This window comes from Harpegnathos saltator, unplaced genomic scaffold (genome assembly GCF_003227715.2).
Source record: "Harpegnathos saltator strain DR-91 unplaced genomic scaffold, Hsal_v8.6 scaffold694, whole genome shotgun sequence".
NCBI lineage: Eukaryota > Metazoa > Arthropoda > Insecta > Hymenoptera > Formicidae > Harpegnathos > Harpegnathos saltator.
In genome coordinates this window covers 386,819-404,954 of record NW_020230531.1, presented here as the reverse complement: position 1 = coordinate 404,954, position 18,136 = coordinate 386,819, and the positions used below count along the sequence as shown (strand labels likewise).

General features: G+C 45.9%; 1 protein-coding gene across 3 annotated transcripts in view; it reads left to right on the top strand.

Moving 5' to 3' along the window:
• The window catches only part of nAChRalpha4 (nicotinic acetylcholine receptor alpha4), a 139,316-nt gene that overhangs the window by 107,425 nt on the left and 13,755 nt on the right, over positions 1-18,136 (top strand). For all 3 annotated transcript variants that reach the window (XM_011153707.3, XM_025305384.1, XM_025305383.1), the window contains exons 5-7: positions 808-923; positions 2,548-2,716; positions 13,597-13,733. In XM_011153707.3, coding sequence (XP_011152009.1) covers positions 808-923; positions 2,548-2,716; positions 13,597-13,733 — 422 coding nt within the window. The remainder of the gene's footprint in view (positions 1-807; positions 924-2,547; positions 2,717-13,596; positions 13,734-18,136) is intronic.

Here is an 18,136-nt window from a genome sequence, read left to right as displayed (position 1 = left end):
TTCGCATTCAGGCAGCCTAGGAGATTGAAAGTCGCTCTGACGTTTTCGAAAAATACCACTATATCACGATACGCGAATAAAAAACACCCCACCGTTAGTGGTTAGGCGCATCTAGCTCTCTCTGCTGTTAGCTCCGAGTATTATTCACGAGTAAACCCGAATCGAGCGCGCTAGTCTGGTCTCCTTCGTTTTACTCTGCAACACGGCGCACATAGATGCCGATTACGTTAAAGGCGATACGTCCGCTCTATCTAGTTGCTGTCATAGTGTTGTCCTATTGTTGCGGACCACCACCAGTCTCTCGACGCTCCGTTTTTTCATTCCTTCAACAGTTAGATTATCTTCTTGCTCCCTGTGCGCTTCTGCGAACACCAAGTGCATCTCAAGACATGCACTGAAAGTTCATTTCAGAATTATTATTATTATTATTATTATTATTATTATTATTATTATTATTGTTCGTGATTATTGAGCAGTTGATTGCAAGTGTGCAGTTGGATGCGAACCAAAGAGCGATACGAGCGAATGTTGCGACGCTGCCACGATACTGCCACTAGGTGTGTCGTCTTATATATTCATTCTGTAAATCTTCCTTTTCTTTAGTCTGGTAATGCGGCCTTTTTGCCTGACAAGTCCTTCCTCACCTGCGAGACTCGTCGCGAGACTTGCGCGCGCTTTAAGCTGCATCACCGACTGCACACTCGCACGTCAGAGATGAATTACTTGGGCATGGCGTTCGAACGTTTCAACGAACACGCTCTGCATGCACGCGAACTTAATGCCGGCCGCTTTTTCTGTCTCACGTAGGTCGACCTGAGACACATGGACGAGAAAGCCGGGAGCAACGTTGTGGACGTGGGAGTCGATCTGTCCGAGTTCTACATGTCCGTAGAATGGGATATTCTAGAAGTGCCTGCAGTTCGGTAAGGTTCTCATATTGCGCTTCATCTCGCGCGTTTCATAGAAACCCGAACGACAGATATGGTAAAATCGTTAAAACCGTCGTCTGGACCTTGCGATTCACCTTTATTCATCCTTTATTCATCCGTCCTTTTTCTTCCGCGGAAATTTGCACCTTCCCATGCTTCCCATGCTGAATATCCCGGGGTAATGGGTAAGCCCCAAGTCGGTCAAGTCAAACCAAAGCTACGGTGGGGAATAATATCACTCGAGATCGAGCGATCCAATAAGATATTTTGTTTATTTCCACCCTCGCGCGACTCTCCGTTTCATTAAAATTCAAGCGAATGCGAATTAAAAACACGAGCCGTAAACGCGCGTAAACATGCATTAAACTTGTGGCTTGTAAACTACGTGGAAGAATGTATATAATGTCAGTATGAAGCTCGCGACGTGCAGTTAATCCATTCCGTCCGGATGAAATCTCGATCTAATCTGCGAGATCCTCAAGTAATAGCGTAGGCATCGGGAACTTCAAAGCGCATAGAGGAGAGGCTCCTCTCCTCTCTCCCTCCCTCCCTCCCTCCCTCCCTCCCTCCCTCCCTCCCTCCCTCCCTCCCTCCCTCTTTTCTTATGAAATTCCTCGTCGTATTCAATATATGCCTGCCTGGCATACGCGAGCAGCGGCTGCTTCCGAGCATAGTTCGATCTCGACGGATATATCTCGACAGCGTAGCGAGATGCAAACGGGAGTGGGAGCTTCCGAAAGCCGGTCTGCCGCGACACCGAAATGAACGTCGAATTCTCGTCGATACGAATGGTACTTTTTAAAGATTCGTCGAGACATCGTGCCTCGAAATTACGGAACACTTTTGTGCATTACCGCATCGATACCGCAGCTCCGATATATTGGGTGAGCACCGATACTGATATCGGTGTCTCATTCGATTTCGAATCGTCTCGCTCACTGATCGCCTCGCCGAGAGGAGGCGGCATTTTCGCGAGGAATACCGATCGATCGGCAGCACGGAAATTTCATCTCGTCGCTTTCGCGCGCGACGACACGTCTCGAAGCGTCGAAGAAGAAGAGAGCCAAGAGAGTGGAAGAAAATCAGGTCAACTTTCGGAGAGTCGCGCTACCCCGCGCGAGAATTCCTTTCCTTTCTTTCTTTCTTTCTTTCTTTCTTTCTTTCTTTCTTTCTTTCTTTCTTTACGCATTAGAGCATCCTTTCTTTAATCTCTCTTCGAAAATGAAACTTTCGGGAATTAAAGAAAGCAATCCCAATTTATTCATGCAAGAAACGACACGCCTGCGGCGGTCCCAGGCCTGAGGCAGTTCGTCGCCAGTGCGACAAGTAAGGAAGGGCCGACCCGAGTTACCGACTTGGAGGGATATTCGGTGGGAATTATATGGGACTCCGCGACTAACTTTCCTCATAACTCTCGCTTGCGCAGCCGGCCCTACTTACTTAAAACGTATTTATTGTCGGATACGGGAGAGAGAGGAGAATAAAAGAAAAAGAGGAAGCCGGATTTTTACGCGCCTTCCTCTCTTTCTTTGCTTCATCGTTTGTTAATTGTAGCCGTTCGATCCGATCGATTGACCGACCAACGATATCCTCCACGCTGCGTCGCTTCTTTTCACAGAAACGAGAAGTTTTACACCTGCTGTGACGAGCCCTATTTAGACATCACGTTCAACATTACGATGAGAAGGAAGACCCTCTTCTACACGGTGAACATCATCATCCCCTGCATGGGGATTTCGTTTCTCACGGTTCTCACGTTTTACCTGCCCAGCGACAGCGGCGAAAAGGTAAGCGCGCGTACTATATACATGTATTCCTCCGCAAATCGGCAAATGTTTGCGTTCAAGCCTCGCACTTTTATGAGTTAATATTGAATTTATCGTGAGTTCCTATCAGACTCTTACTTTTCTTTCACGCGTGCGGTTGCGTGCGGAACATGCGATTTGACTATGTTTTATTTATTTTCGTGATCTCTCCCTCCGCCCGCATATCGAGAATTTTAATATACGAGAAATATAACACAGCGAAAACTTTTCATTCTCCGTTCCCTACCACCCCTCCTGCGCGTCTCTCAATCGAATTCCAAATGCGCGGAAACTCCCCGGGCCGTCGTCGAGAGCGGCGCCCGTAAAAATTTTGCAAACTTTCGTGTTACGTAAGACATTTTGGCGTAAAACCGGGCCACGTCTTCCGCGCCGATGTTTCTGGAAATAGACATAACGCGCAGAGATAAATACACTTCGGAGAACGCCACGATTAATCCCTTTATTCTCGGGAGCGACCGCGGGAGGGGCGGACATGCGTGAAATATGCGGCGAATTAGTTCTCTTCCGCGTGTCTGTCGACCTCGTTATTTTCTCTTATCTGTAGGCAAGAGAGCTAGTAGTAGGGTGGTTACTTTTGCTCTGGCTCGACGGCGCCGGCAATTTTTCATTTCCACCCTTGCCGTCGCTTCCCACCCTCGACCTCTCCGTTCCGCGCCTGCTCTCCTCGCTCTTCCGAGGAAGGGATCTTTTCCCGCGCTGTCAATGTGTAACACGCGGCGCCACCAGGGAGACGGATGTCACGAATAGCCGCGGCGTTGAATATCTCTTGGACATTGCTAAATATTCGTCGAGTAATCACTCGGATATATCATTGGATGCCGCGCTCTAGAGTATCTCTAGCTCTAGCGATTGGCGATCGTCGGTCCATCGATGGCAGTTTGTTTGACACGAATCAATTTACAGACAGATTTGCAGTACTCTCGTAGGAAAAAAATATATCACACATGTGTGTGACGAAAGGGCTCAGGAGAAGAGAAAATTAATATTTTCCGAACTTTACAAATATTTTCAAGCACACAGACATAAGACGGAGCGATCGTCACAATAATTCTTTGCCCAAAAATAAAATGTGCAATTTGACTTTTTTTGGACACTCTACTAATTTTTTTAAATATCAACCTCTGCGGTAACTCTGCGGATTTCGTACATCTCTCCGATCTTATCTCTCAGACGTCTTTAACATTTATCATATTTATTATCATATTTTTTACACGCGATCCCATCCAATTTTCTCTACGGACAACGTATGACATAGGTTTCGACGAGAACTTTATCCCACGAAAACAACGCTGTCTTTCTCTCCCCTCCTATCTTTCGCTCTCTCACCAATGACGTTTTTCCCAAAGAGCGCCCTTCTTCGCGCGAAATTATAAAAGCGGTCCGCGTATACGATCCCTGCCCGCGCACAGACTCTCTCTCTCTCTCTCTCTCTCTCGTCTGTCTTTGTCTCTTTTTTGCTTCCGTTAACGTTAACGTCCCGGGCACGCCGCGCGACTTGCCACAAAGGTTACTCGTTACGCTGAACTGGCATTGTAAAATATTTTTTCTTCCCCATCTCCAGCCGGCTTCTTTGTTTCTCCCGACGGGCCGACTACGCGAGTTCGCACTCAAGCACTCCTCTCGTTTCTCCTCTCTTCCCTCGTTCTCTCCCTCTCGTTGAACGAGCACGGCTATTAGTCGTGCTCGCGCGTGCTTGAAGAACTATCGACCGCGCGCGCGCTCGCTCGCAATTAGCATTCGTCATTATGAGGAAGAAAAGCCGAGCGGCGAGATCGATTACGTTTCTAAAGTATCGCGGAAAAGCGTGATACGAATGTTTGCGAAACACACTGCGCCTTTTTCTCGCGCTCCTGTCGTTAATCTTTCCGACGCGTCCGGAGCTTGTCGATGAAGAAATGCGAATCTGTCGCGATCGGTTTTTACACAACGGCGTGCCCGTTTGTTTGTAGATGCTTCTCAGCAATATTCGGACGAATTTCCACAAACACGAGCAGTCGGAGTACGGCGGAATGTAATTGGAATAGAATAATTTTCACGATTACACGTTACCTCTCGTACCTCCGATTACACAGACTTGTTTTAATTATCTTTGCCGTTTACCTATCAAATATCTATCATTTCCCGACTCTAATCGTACAGAGATTATATTTGCATAGGGCACATTTGATTGAGATGTTCGCTGTGGTGATACACGGCTGTTCCGCTGGGAAAAGGGAGGAACAAGCGCGCGTGCGCGCGCACATATTCCACACACATATTCGCGCTATTTGGCGTTTCCGTCAAACGCCGCGGGTGTAATTCCACGAACGTAGAGAGAGAGAGAGAGAGAGAGAGAGAGAGAGAGAGAGAGAGAGAGAGAGAGAGAGAGAGAGAGAGAGAGAAGCGCGAAGTCAATCATTCATGCTATCTTTAACCGTTTATTGATTTTGCTTCCGAGAGGCGGCCAGTGCGAGAAGGAAACGCCAATCCATTATGCATCTGCATCCGCTATTTTCAAGCAAAAATACGAACGCGAGATTCTCTCTCTCTCTCTCTCTCTCTCTCTCTCTCTCTCTCTCTCTCTCTCTCTTTCTCCCATTCTGTGTTTGTTCTTTTACAAAGGATACCTCTATAATAAAACGTATGAAATATCGCGCTATATACTATAGTATTTATATCCCTCGAGCCACTTTGTAGCTCGTATTTGCTCGCGATTCCGCTGTAGCTGACGTTCAGCTAGAAAATTACGATGAAAGTTCAATGCGAGGAATTACGATCGATTAACGTGTAACATTAATAAAAGAGAACGAAAGAGGCAGCGGCGATTCTTCATCACGCCGGCAGAATTTTCTCGAGCGTGAGATTACGTGCGGATTTCGTTCATTCGCCATTTCACAGTGAGAGGCTCGCGCGAGACTCTCACTGTTTGGTGACCGTGCGTGTTTCGAAATTGTCGAAGGAGCGTGCAATTTTTTGCGTGATATTTTTGCGGGATGCACTACGCGAGACGGCACGCTACGTTGGATGCGAACGTCCGACGGGAAAGTGGCGCGAAGAATTTGCGAACGACTTTTCGCGGGAGCATCTCTCGTTTGGATGGCTGTCGAGTCGAGAGCTGCTATCACTATTCCGCTTTCCGGAATACGGCTCTTCCGTCATGGTACGTGTCGCAGAAATGCAAGAAAGTTTTATGCAAGACGTGTCAAGAGCCACGCGCGTCCTCGAATGGCTCTGAGAATAATATATTATAAGATGTCAGACTAAATTGCGCTAGTTATCAAGAGACACTCGATATAACTCTCGATGACTCTCGGAAATTGAAGGCGATCTCGTCGGCGGTGACTAGTTCAAGCGTGTAAATAGTTTTTTATGCTTCATGATATTGTCCTTTTTCTATTCGATAACAATGTCAATGTCGATTTTGGAAAAGAGATACTAACTTCAACGTGCTTTATCGGAGATTAACCGTATTCGGATATCGAATAAAAAAAATATACAAAAGTCCACAGGGAATTATTGCGAGCGATAATCTGTCGCACGACTCATTAATCGCATTGTGGAAAAACGCGATCGATTCTAGCCACTACGCTAAAGCCACGCTATAATTCCGTAGAAAAATGCCATCTTTGATGTCTTGCGCCGCGGTGTACGCGATGTACCGGAGCAAGGAAAAATGCCACTATGAAGATCTCTTGAAATGTTAAAGGCGTCCTTATTGGACGATGGTTATACACCGCCGGAATCTCGGAAGCTCGACAACGTAAGCTCTACGCTGTAAAAAAACAGCGTTTCTTTCTCGCGCCACTATTTTCTTGCGAGTCTGCCTGCGCGAGCGTCACGTTGCGCTTAATAATAGTTTGTTCCTCTCGTTGTACATAAGAGCGAAATATTGACGCCGACGGGCGCATTAGTTGAACTCTGATGAGCGTATCATCTTACCCGAACCTCATATCTCGTAATTGCATTGTGTCGCGTCAATTAGCTGCGACCTCGAACACGCGCTTTCAAGGTATTCTTTTTTCACTCGGAGAAAACTAATCTCTCTGGCAATCGCCAGGCGGCGATTTGTAAACAGCGAAAAAATGCAGAAAAGTGCGGAGACGAGACAATGTTTGATAAAATATTTACACACGGTCGAGGAAAAAAATCGAGGAAAGTGGTGGAGGAGAAGGAAAACAAATGCGGCGCGGATTTTCGGAAAATAATGCCGCGGGCGCCCGTCTACTGCAACCTCCTAGGCACGTCAATCAAGCGAAGAGAATCGATAAGCAATATCGCGGTTCGGTGATTGACCCGCAGCGACTGCGTCTACCGAAATTGCATACCGCATGCATTCCCCGTCTCACCTTTTATGACGCACGTGTTTCATGACTCCGCGCGTCGCGTCGCGTCGCGTTGTTTTGCGTTCCAAGCCACTACTTTTTGTCAACGTTTTTAGATTTCCGCGGTCGGATGGACCGTGCGCTCGTGCGACTATGTAGAAAAAAAAAATATGCAGCTTTGCCGCGATATCCTCTTTCGCGATCCGAGAGAACAGAGAACTTTCATTCACATCGGGTGTTTCGTTTCGACCGCGATGAAATTCGCCGTCGCGACGGCCGCGGGAGAAGAGCGCGTTCGATCGTCGCACGGATCGATGCGCGCAATCTGCCGAGTACCGCATAAAGATGTTGCTGGGAGGGTATTATCATTTGACTGATATGACAGGGACTGATGTGATTTCGGCTGAAGCGGCTGGAGAAAATGGGTGATGGAGGTACCCTGGGATATTATTATTATACCGGTACCGACAATGAGAGAGAGAGAGAGAGAGAGAGAGAGAGAGAGAGAGAGAGAGACGAAGAAACGGAACGAGAGCGAGAGTAAGAGCGTAGCGGTCTTCGTGGACAATATAATCATATTTGCCTTTTCCCAACCCGTCGTGCCGCACCATGGCGACCGCACCACGTGTTCAACCCTGATCCGACAGCGCACACGAGTGAGCGAGCGAGCCAGTTTCGTCGCGGCTTGACATTGCAACCGCGATAATTACGCAAACAACCGCACGGGACAACTCCGAGCGTCTCCGCCCTTGGATGAAAGATGCGAAAGTCAGTCGGTGGTTTGCTCGATTTTGAATTTCAACAAAACAAAGTCATGCGTGCAGAGCACTTTTTTGCGCTGTAAAAATTGGCTGAATGATTGTTATAATGCTGATTTGGATCGGGAGCGCATCGCAAACGTTGGACACTGCATCGTGCATGGGCGGGTCATTGAACAGAGAGAACTCAAACGCGTTGTGACATTTCGCTTTCGGAACCGCCGATTCTCCAAGTATCTGCATCCCGGCCTCGAGAGAATCCCGAATCGCTAATTGCCGTTCGATCACCGGTCGCTCGAGCTAATCGCTGTGTGATTAACTGGCTCTCGAGTGTTGCGCGCGTTCGTACGTAGATATTGGCGGACGTCCGGCTGACGACGTCCTACGACATCGCTAACCCACTCCAAGCTTGTTGACACACAATTTAATCACATCTTAATCTTCAATTTCTTTCAGTCAAGTCGAAACAAACAAAATCTCTGATCATGAAATGCATGCACGCAAAACGAAGCGAAACCGGAGCGGGGTCGATATCTCATATTGAAGATATTGAACTAAAGGGCGCGTATCTAATATGCGCTCTATCTATTTATCGTGTAGGAAATGTGAGAATACATATTGCATAACTCCGTATATTGCATAAATCCGTATTAATCGGCATAATTTATAATTTACTACTTTACTACTTTACCATGAGATTAAACGGAATTAAAATATCATATCGCCGAAAAGGAAACGAACGACGAGCTTTCCTATAAGGAATTTTCTCTCTTCGTACCGTGAGTACCGTCATTTTGCGGAAATCTTGCGGATATCTGCGACCGTCATCGTCGTTGTGCGCGAACATGGACTTCCCATCATCCTTCCGGTATCACGAGCGTGTACATATTGTACACGACCGAGCTGATCGAACAGCGTATCACGTTAACTGTACGTCAACGTACACACGCGCAGCTCTTGCTGAACTGCGGATATATAATCCGTAGCGGGCAGACCACGCCGTGACAAGACACAAACCGCAAAGCAGTATTGGCTGGGCATCAGGCTGTTCGGTTCGTCGTCCACGGTTAAACAACAATAGCTCGTACAATATCCAAATTATCATTTTATCGGGCCGCGTCGAAAATGCCGAATGTCCTTCCAACCGCAGATCCTACTCGACGAACCCACTCGTTTCATCCGTGCAAGCGCGCGCAAGAAATATGCGGCGTCGTTGAACGTTGTGCGCTTCATGTAACTTTGCAAACCACACGAAGAGATGACATCGAAAATGCAAAAATCGAAAATAATAATCGAGTGTGAGACAGATATTCTTGTTTTTTTTTTCTTTTTTTTTTCCTCTTTGCTTGTTCGCCCCTTTTTCTTTTTCCTTTTCTAAAGAATGCCGTCGATCTGTTGTTCCGTGTACTCACCTTACCTTTGAAGAAAAGCACACAATTGTGATAAAAATATTGATTTTATTCTTGCTTCTAATACCTAACCTAACCTAATCATTCATATCGTACGAGGTGTGAATGAATCGCATGTGAAAATCCGAAATGAGCATTCGGAGCGTTGAAAAACAATAACGATCAATGGTGGGCAAAACGATGTGTTTACGTTTGGAAGATAGAGACGCGGATTATAAAAACGATGTCGCGATAGAGCTAGGCAGTTAGTCGCTGTTGGACGCCCGAAATAGACGATGGCAGATGGTTGGTTGATGAGTGTTAATCAAACCATTGTTTTCCAATGTTCATCGGGTAACCGGGCTCGAGCATTGTTCCCTTATTTACTTTAATTAATCGATTTCTCTTAATTCCGAATACCGGTGTCGTCGTGCGTTTCCCCTTCGACACCGGTCCGATTCCAGATATTTTCTTGGTCACCAAACCGGGCTCGCCGCGCGTTTCCCGGGCGGGGGGGGGGGACGGTATGACCTCAGTGATCTGAACCGGCAGCTGAGAGGGACATCTCTTGCGCTTCCCCTTGGAGATCTCCAACTGCCCGCCAGCGGTTTGAATGTGCGCATATCCGTTCAGACCGCCATTTTTAATCAATTATCGCGTGAGGTAATTGCGCGAAAGCCTGACTCGAAGGTGTTCTGGCACTCGGTGCGCCAGTACTTCGTATCCCGCTCGACCTCCACCGACGGTCGTCGGTGACGGTTACACGTATTATCGTTATGCTATCTATTGTTTTTGTTTTATGTTTACTATCTCAAACTGCTCGTCTATTCATTCGGCTCTTAGTGTGTACGCATAAGGCAAATAAACAAAAGAAGGAAGGTCATGTCTATAGGGATTCCCTCCCGTTATTTATATATACATCCTATATACGTTACTCTTACACGAGACATCTGTAAAGTGGAACGCAACGTCAACAGGGTATCGGAAGCGAAAAGCGAAAAGCAAAACGCGCGCAACAGCGGAAATTATTTTCGGGAAATGCGACCGCGCGCGTTATCCTGTTGTCCCGGCGACACGATAATTATCGGATCGTCCGCGGATACGATTCAGAAAACGTTTGCTCAAACATTTGGTAGAAAAACAAACGGCGGCAAGATACGCACGTGCAATCGCCAGACAGAGAGTGGGCGACAATAATTAAAGGCGCGGTCGGATGGAAAGTAACCGGCGGCGGGGGGAGGGGGGTGCACTATCGACCCGAATGCATCGATGAAAGCCGCCAGGGCTGACGACACGGCAGCAGCCCGATCCCGATAGACGCTATCGCGCTTCAGTGGTCGATCCTTTAAATTAATCGCTATGAAACGCCATCGCAGCGGCGAGACCGCAGTAAAAATGAAGCGAGCGCGCTCGCTCGCTCGCGTTGCGTTCAATTTGCAATAAGAGCCGCTCCCGCCTCCCGATAAGAGCCAATGTCGATGATCGCGCGTTATACATTCGCGGTCACTGGAAAATGTAAACTGCTTTTTATTGCCCGCTGAGAGAACGGCCAACTTCGATGTAATCAGCGGGAAATACGCGGAAAAGAAGCGAACTGTTTTATTCGAGTTGTAATAAAAATCGATAGCTCGATAGAGGTTTATGAATATTAAAAATTATATGTGTGTGTGTGTGTGTGTGTATCGATCGCCAATACAAACATGCGAATAACATAATTATACATATTAATTATCGGATACGGATAAAAGGTAACTCGCAAAAGAGAGATATGAAAGTGAACTCTTGCATATTTTGCTTTTGGACGAAAATCGATGGGCAGAAAATGAAAAGAGCGTTTCTGTTTTAGCAGTGTGTGCAATTCGATGAAAACTCCCGCGCACGTCGATATATTTAAATAAATAAAAAAGAAATGAAAGTATATATTACGCGCGCTTTACAGAAACAGCGATAATAAAATGAAAAGTCCGCTTAAGCGTAAAACGCATCAATCAGCAAAATTTTCGAACGAGAGGTATAAACATTGTCCGGATGGTGACTGACTGGGGCAAGCTTGATGGACGGTTCCGCCATGATAACGATGAGCCGCGCTGTAAATTAATCGCCGCAAAACGCCACTGAAAGGCCGTGCGATCATCGCACCCAATTAGAAAACAAAAAGAAGGAAACGAACTGGCTCGATGGAACTATATGTGTTACACGTCGTGTTGCGAGAACTTACTTTCCGCCTCGGAAGCTGTTTATTGAAAATTATGTTGCGAAAGTTCACACGGCGAACTCGCAATATTATTGACAGATGGACGATTTTCGATCGTGCGAAAGTCCGCGAAGTAGAGTCGAGAAACGTGTGTATGGTGCCGAATTGATTTTATTCCAAAATATTTCTCCTCGCAGCAAACGCAGAGACACGTCCGTGTCTATTAAAGAGAACTGTCGGAACTTTTAATTAAATTTGCCGGTAAATCAGGTCGCGTAAATTTTGTAAATTTTATTTAAGTTGTTAATATGTTCTTTTATCTTCTTTCCTCTTTTTTGTTCTTCTTTCCTTTTTTCTTTTAATCCTCACGTATATTCGAATAGAATATTGCGGGTGGAATCGGACGGTCGATCACGTAATTGTCAGTCCACTTTCCCATTTATCATTTTTCATCGTTTCAAATCTCACGCGAATTTCTCTCGTCCGCTTATCCAGCTCGTCGTGCCACATCAAAAAAAATCACGTATAATCGCGATCTTTGAAAATTCGCTTATCACCTTTTTGCTTGTACTAGAATTGGTAACGTGATCGATTCCCTCGTATTGCATTTAAATGCTTTGAGGCATTTTCCAATTTTTGAACATTTCCCATTTTCTTTTTTTTTTTTCTTTTTTTTTTACGTAAATCTGAAATTTACTTTCGTAAAACAGCATAAAATGATGTCGCAGAAAGTATTTTTTGCACAGAATTTCTTCTAGAAATTTTAATACTCCAACGTAGAATACATATATGTTTTAAGCAAAATTTACATGCTTTTTCACGGCGGAAATTTATCGGTCGAAAAAGTAAGTAAGTAGTGAATCTTTCATCGGTGCACACTGTCCAATTTCGTTTAGTGCCGGAAGATTCACTACAGTTGGGAAAAATATACAGATATGACTTTTTTAATTTGGCGCAAGCGGCATCTCGACTAGTAATCCCTGGCATAAAAGAATGCGACGGAACTCCCCCGGAGGCCAAGTCATGCGGGAAGATCCTAAGTAATCGTTAACCCGGGTAACTTACGTTTCCGGCAGCGCGCAAGATGCATATCTTACGGGAAATTTTTAATGTTCTTTTCGTGCAACTACGCTAAATTTAATCATGCATGGTGTAATATTCGGCGAACGCTCGTCTCGCCGTTTTGTTGAGGACTATTAAAAATGTCGAGCGCTAAATTATACTCGAAATTATAATATATTCCACTTGTCCCATTTTCGCGTCTCATTTCGCTCTGCACAGCTTCTTACTCCGTGGTTATTATCATCATTACAGTCGGCCGTCGCCCGGCAACTGCGAGCAACTCCCGGACACGAGCGCGCACGTGTCCGACATTCGTTTGCAAGTTTTATTAAAACGGATGGATCACGCGCATATATACTATACACATAAGCACATATAAATTCTGTCACCGGGGCAACTTTCACCTCCTCGCCAGGACGATACGTGCTCCCGTCCTTCTCGCTCGCTTTCGTACATTCTTTACACGGGTCATAAATACGAATTTTCTGCTCGACCATCCGCGGCGGCCCTTTACCTCGCGACCCCTCCGAATAGAGGCTTGAAAATGTCGCCTGTTAAGGGCGACATCTCGGAAGAGACGCAAACATGCGTCTTTGGACTATCTGAACCTTTAGCCCTTCATCTCTTACCTTTCGTGTTTATTTCGTGTGTGGGAATAACGGAGATAAAGAAACGACCGGTGTAATTGATAAATGTAATTGATTGTTCTTTGTTCTAACGTCGAAATGTAATGAAAGCCGCAAACACACAGAGATAGAAATTTGGTATTATTGGATAAAAAAATAGAGTTAGATTATATTAAATTCTTTAAGTGACGTTACGCGTGACGTATTTACGCGAAGAAAGAATTCACGTCGTAGATGAATTTATCAAAATTCCAACACTCTTTATCATGCTTCTTACGGCCACCACAAACACATACTCTCTCTCTCCCTCTCTCTCTCCCTCTCTCTCTCTCTCTCTCTCTCTCTCTCTCTCTCGCTCTCTCGCTCTCTCTCTCTCTCTCTCTCTCTCTCTCTCTCTCTCTCTCTCTCTCTCTCTCTCTCTCTCTCTCTCTCCCCCTCCCTCCCTCTCTTTCCCTCTCTCTCATGACTCGCTGAAAATGTTCTAAAGCAATATCTCTCGTTTGATTTTTCAGGTAACTCTCTCGATCTCGATTCTCATCAGCCTTCACGTGTTCTTTTTGCTGGTCGTCGAAATCATCCCGCCGACATCGTTGGTCGTGCCGCTGCTTGGAAAGTACCTGATATTCGCCATGATACTCGTCTCGATAAGGTAAGAGTAATTACTTGGCTCATCGTCCAAACAAACAAAACCAAAGAGACAAAGAGTTTCTCGGAAAATTATCTTTGGCAAATGAATTGCGCGATTAAAAGGACAGAAGCGAGTTGCGCACAATGCGACGAATTACGCGGGGAAACAATATCCGGGAAAAATCGTGCGATCGATCGCCGGGTATGTTCTGTTTCGCTCGCGATATCGCACTTATCGAGCATGTTGGCGCGCTATCGCTGGCATTATCGATTAACGCTTCAACGGTGAATTATCGGCTCGCGTTTACGGCAACGACGATCTCGTGGCAATTAATATCGCCCCGTTGAGAATTGTAAAAGCAGAGGCGGCGCGCGGCTAGAAGCGGAAAAACGACGACGATGGTCAAGAATCGTGCTCGTTCTCGCGCGTCTACCCTCGAAGTTCAACGCTAATTCACGTAACAACCATGGCGGTATCGTTCACAGTCGTTTTCTCTCTCCACAACTGCGTTCCGCTTCTCTTCACGCGAGACCCCGATCTCTTAACATTTAACATGAAACGCTGATGAGCCGTCCAGACGCTTCGAGACGCTCTCCTCGCGATAAAACGTCAGTTACATTCGACCCGAAAGAGTACAAGATACCCAATATGGATGGTGGACAGAGATATCGCATTTAGCGGTGATGATGCGACCCGGAGAGCGAAGAGAAAACTCGTGAAGTTTCGAGTTGCAAATAAATCGTACGCAATACACGTGACGTAGTCATGGTAAAAATACATCCACACGAGTACTTTGTACTTTGAGATCTCGAATTATTGCTCGGAAATGGGCGCAACAGAGTAGGAAACAAATAACGACCACTCATAATTTATTTTTCGATCCTGAAACGGAACTTACATCGCCCAAGCACGTACACATCGACGACGGAGGCACGATCCCCATTAATGTGGGTTGCACCAGGAAGAACCATCGTCGATGAAAGTAAGAGTTTTCCGTCGAACAAAACAAAAGGAACGCGACAAGAGGAAAGCGAGAAGAAAAGAAAAGTCGTATAGTCGAAGAAACCGTGTATAGCATCCGATGCGATATCTCGCGTAGGAAACATTTAAGACGCTTGTTGAAACATGTGGCTTTTGCGACGTCTTTAAGTTATGATGTTAAATATAACGAAAGAAAAAGTTGTTTTGAAGATTAAAGGATTCGAAACCAAAATTATTGAAGATTCGAGAACGTTTTCGCTTCTAAAGATCGTGCTAATTTCAAAACAATCGAAATTCAGTCGAATAGAATTCTCGCACTAAAATTCGCACTATGCGAAATTCTCGAGTCACATCACATTTAAATTGGTGGCGCTTGCAGCCACCACCAACGAAAGTCGTCGTTAGCGATTTTCCTCGCTCATCCACCCTTTCGTTCTGGCCAGGACTATCTTCATTTACGCTGACGACACTCTTTGGCAATCTGCTCCTAATAACACACTTCAGCGCCCCTTTAATTAATCTGAACTTCAACCTGCCTCTACCTTCAACCCTTCTTCTCAGAAGAAGGAGAGTTTTTCGCATACAAAAAAGAGAGAGAGAGAGAGAGAGAGAGAGAGAGAGAGAGAGAGAGAGAGAACACGTCACGCGCTCGGTGGAAACTTTCCTCAGTCAAATCGTTACATCATAGAGATAAATTGCGTCTCTCTCTCTCTCTCTCTTTTTGCAACTTGACAACGGCCGAACAATTAGCCTCGCTGATCGAAGCGGGACGGTTGACATAGCGGAGAAACGGCTCTTGCAGTTTTGAAATTCGCACGATTCGAATCGTCGCACTTTCGAAATTAATAACACACGCACGAAACTCGAGAAGCGCTAAGCATATTTCGTGTCACTCGGTAACACGCGTTACGCGTGCGCGCGCGCACAGCGGATGTATGCTAAATTCGAGCAGCTGCGCAAAATTCGAATTGAGATACAATTACATTTTTCCGACTGTCGCATCCGTCTGCTTGCATGGCTATTTGTAACGCCGATTCACGCGCAATGTCCATGATAATAGCCGTCGACAAATGAGATAATTAATATCAGGCGTGAGACCCGGGTGAGTGGCACATATGTGCCGCGGACACCGTGTGTTGTTTACCAATTTACGATGAAAACGGCGTGCACGCCACTCTCTGTCTTTGTTGCGCGCGGCAAATATTTATTAATCTATCCATTATTTACCCATGATTTATCAGCGAATAAAGCTGGATAAGCGAGTGTATACCATTAACAGCGCCGGGCAGTGTTCGCGACGCGAGATTTTGCGTCAGACGCTTCGTAAATATTTCCGCGTAATACAAATACCAATAATAATAATAATAATAATAATAATAATAATAATAATAATAATAATAATAATAACAATCGATAAGGGTTAAAGGGAGAGGGAGATGCATTTTGCATCGCCGCGTCATACGGGTCGGGGGAGCGGCACAGTTTCCTCGGATGTTCCTTCATTTCCTGCTACGTTACCCAGGAACGAGCTACCGAAAATCCGCGTCGGATGATGAAGATACCGCGCGCGGATAAACAGCAGCTTTTTGTTTTCGAATCTGGGTTATCGTAGAAACGAGACGCATAAAGCTGCAGCTGCACCCCGTCCGCCTTCGCGCCGGATTGTTCAGGCAGCGGCGAATCGACTTGGGTATCACGAAGGTAGCTATTATCTCTAACACGGTGTGTATTTTCGATACATATGATAACGGCAAATCTTCGAATTATGACATGTCACAAATTGGATATTTATTTATATGTTGTACTTTTTCGAGAGGAATATGAGATCGTATCGAACCAAGAGAAACAAATCCAGAGAATCTATTCGCTGGAGGAAAAGCAAACACAGATTAGATTTAGAATTCATTTCAGAGTATAAAAGTGCCATCTCTCCTCTGTGTAAATGTAAAATATTCTCTCGCTGAGGCCGGCCGCACCCTGTACTGAACTGAATCACACACCCAGGTATCCGTATCCGGTAATTTCGGAAGCAAGGGGAGTCGATTCACATGCCCGCGTAGTCGTTTCGCAAAGCATGCGAAACCACGAATATGACGTTCCCGCTTGAAAGTCACGCCATAATCGCCTGCAGACTGAGTAAACATGAAACTAATCCCCGAACTTCGGTCGCCGGCTGATAAGTCGAGTTGATGTTTGCCTTCGTCGTTGACGGTGATCCGCATTGCCGGAGAGCCAATGACATTAACAACGATTAGATTCGCTCGCGGACTTAAATGATCAGATTTCGCAAAGTCGCTAAGTAGTACAGGGATCCCACACACACGGTGTTGATGTCCTCGCGTCCTAGCGTAATTGCGTTTGTATCGAAGCCGTAATTGTGCCGGAAGTGGCCGCGATCTCCTCTCCTGTCCTTTTACCTCGGATAAATTTACCTCGGATACAGATTGACCCTTTTGCGAATGATGCGGTGTATGCGCACCAGAGGATGTATGCGGAACGATGTGCGCATCTGATTTAAGCTGTTTTAATCGCCGCTTACCATCGGTTCCAACAGTGGAGAGGAAGCGGATAAATCATAATTTAGCGAAACTCTGAGGACATTTGGTAATTTATGGGTCGCAAGTCGCGAGCGACGGCGCTCGCTCTATCCGGAGCACTGAGTATACCGGTCAGCTGGTCGTTGACATTTCGGCACATCAATTCTAAAAGTATGTCTATTCACACCCTTTTGAAAAGTGCCTCGAGAGCGGCTAGCGCGCGCAGCCCTTTTCAAAGGGACCTCGTTTCAATATTAATGGCGGCATTTGCTGGCTTCATTTGCCAGCGACATTTAACTAACAACTCGGTCTATCCACCTCGCCATTTTTGCGCGGCCTCACGAACGTGTTCGCCGCTCCGCTTTTCCGTACCAACCCCGAGCAAAGGGATCATGATAAAGAGAGACAAACTATGCACACGCTCTGTGCGTGTGAATAGCGTGATAAGATAAGAGTATAACTATTCTCTTCTTTTTTTTTCTTTATTCTTCTTTTTTCGCGTTCAAACATTGTTCTCGCGGTTTCTCATTATTCTGGGGGTGGTTAAGGCTCGCGTATCTACCCTTGCAAAGTGTAGCCTCGACGAACATTGATTGGTACGTCGTAAAAGAAATTTAACGGGTCAATGGTCAAGTATTTCGTTGACGCTACGAGGTGCGCACAAAATAAGTTTACGGTCCAGTGACCAGCCGACTTGTCAAGACGAAAATACGTATCACCTTAGCGCTTATCGATTATTCGATTTTATCGTGCGAATAAAATTAGCTGCAAATGCTCGCTTCGTTGTCCGACGAGATCGGCGATTTACAGCGTAGCGGCCCGGTCATTTCTGGGGACGGAAAGGGCCGATTTCGGGAAAGGCGGGAAATCACGGAACGGCGGTAATGGAGGGATTCAGTGGTCGTT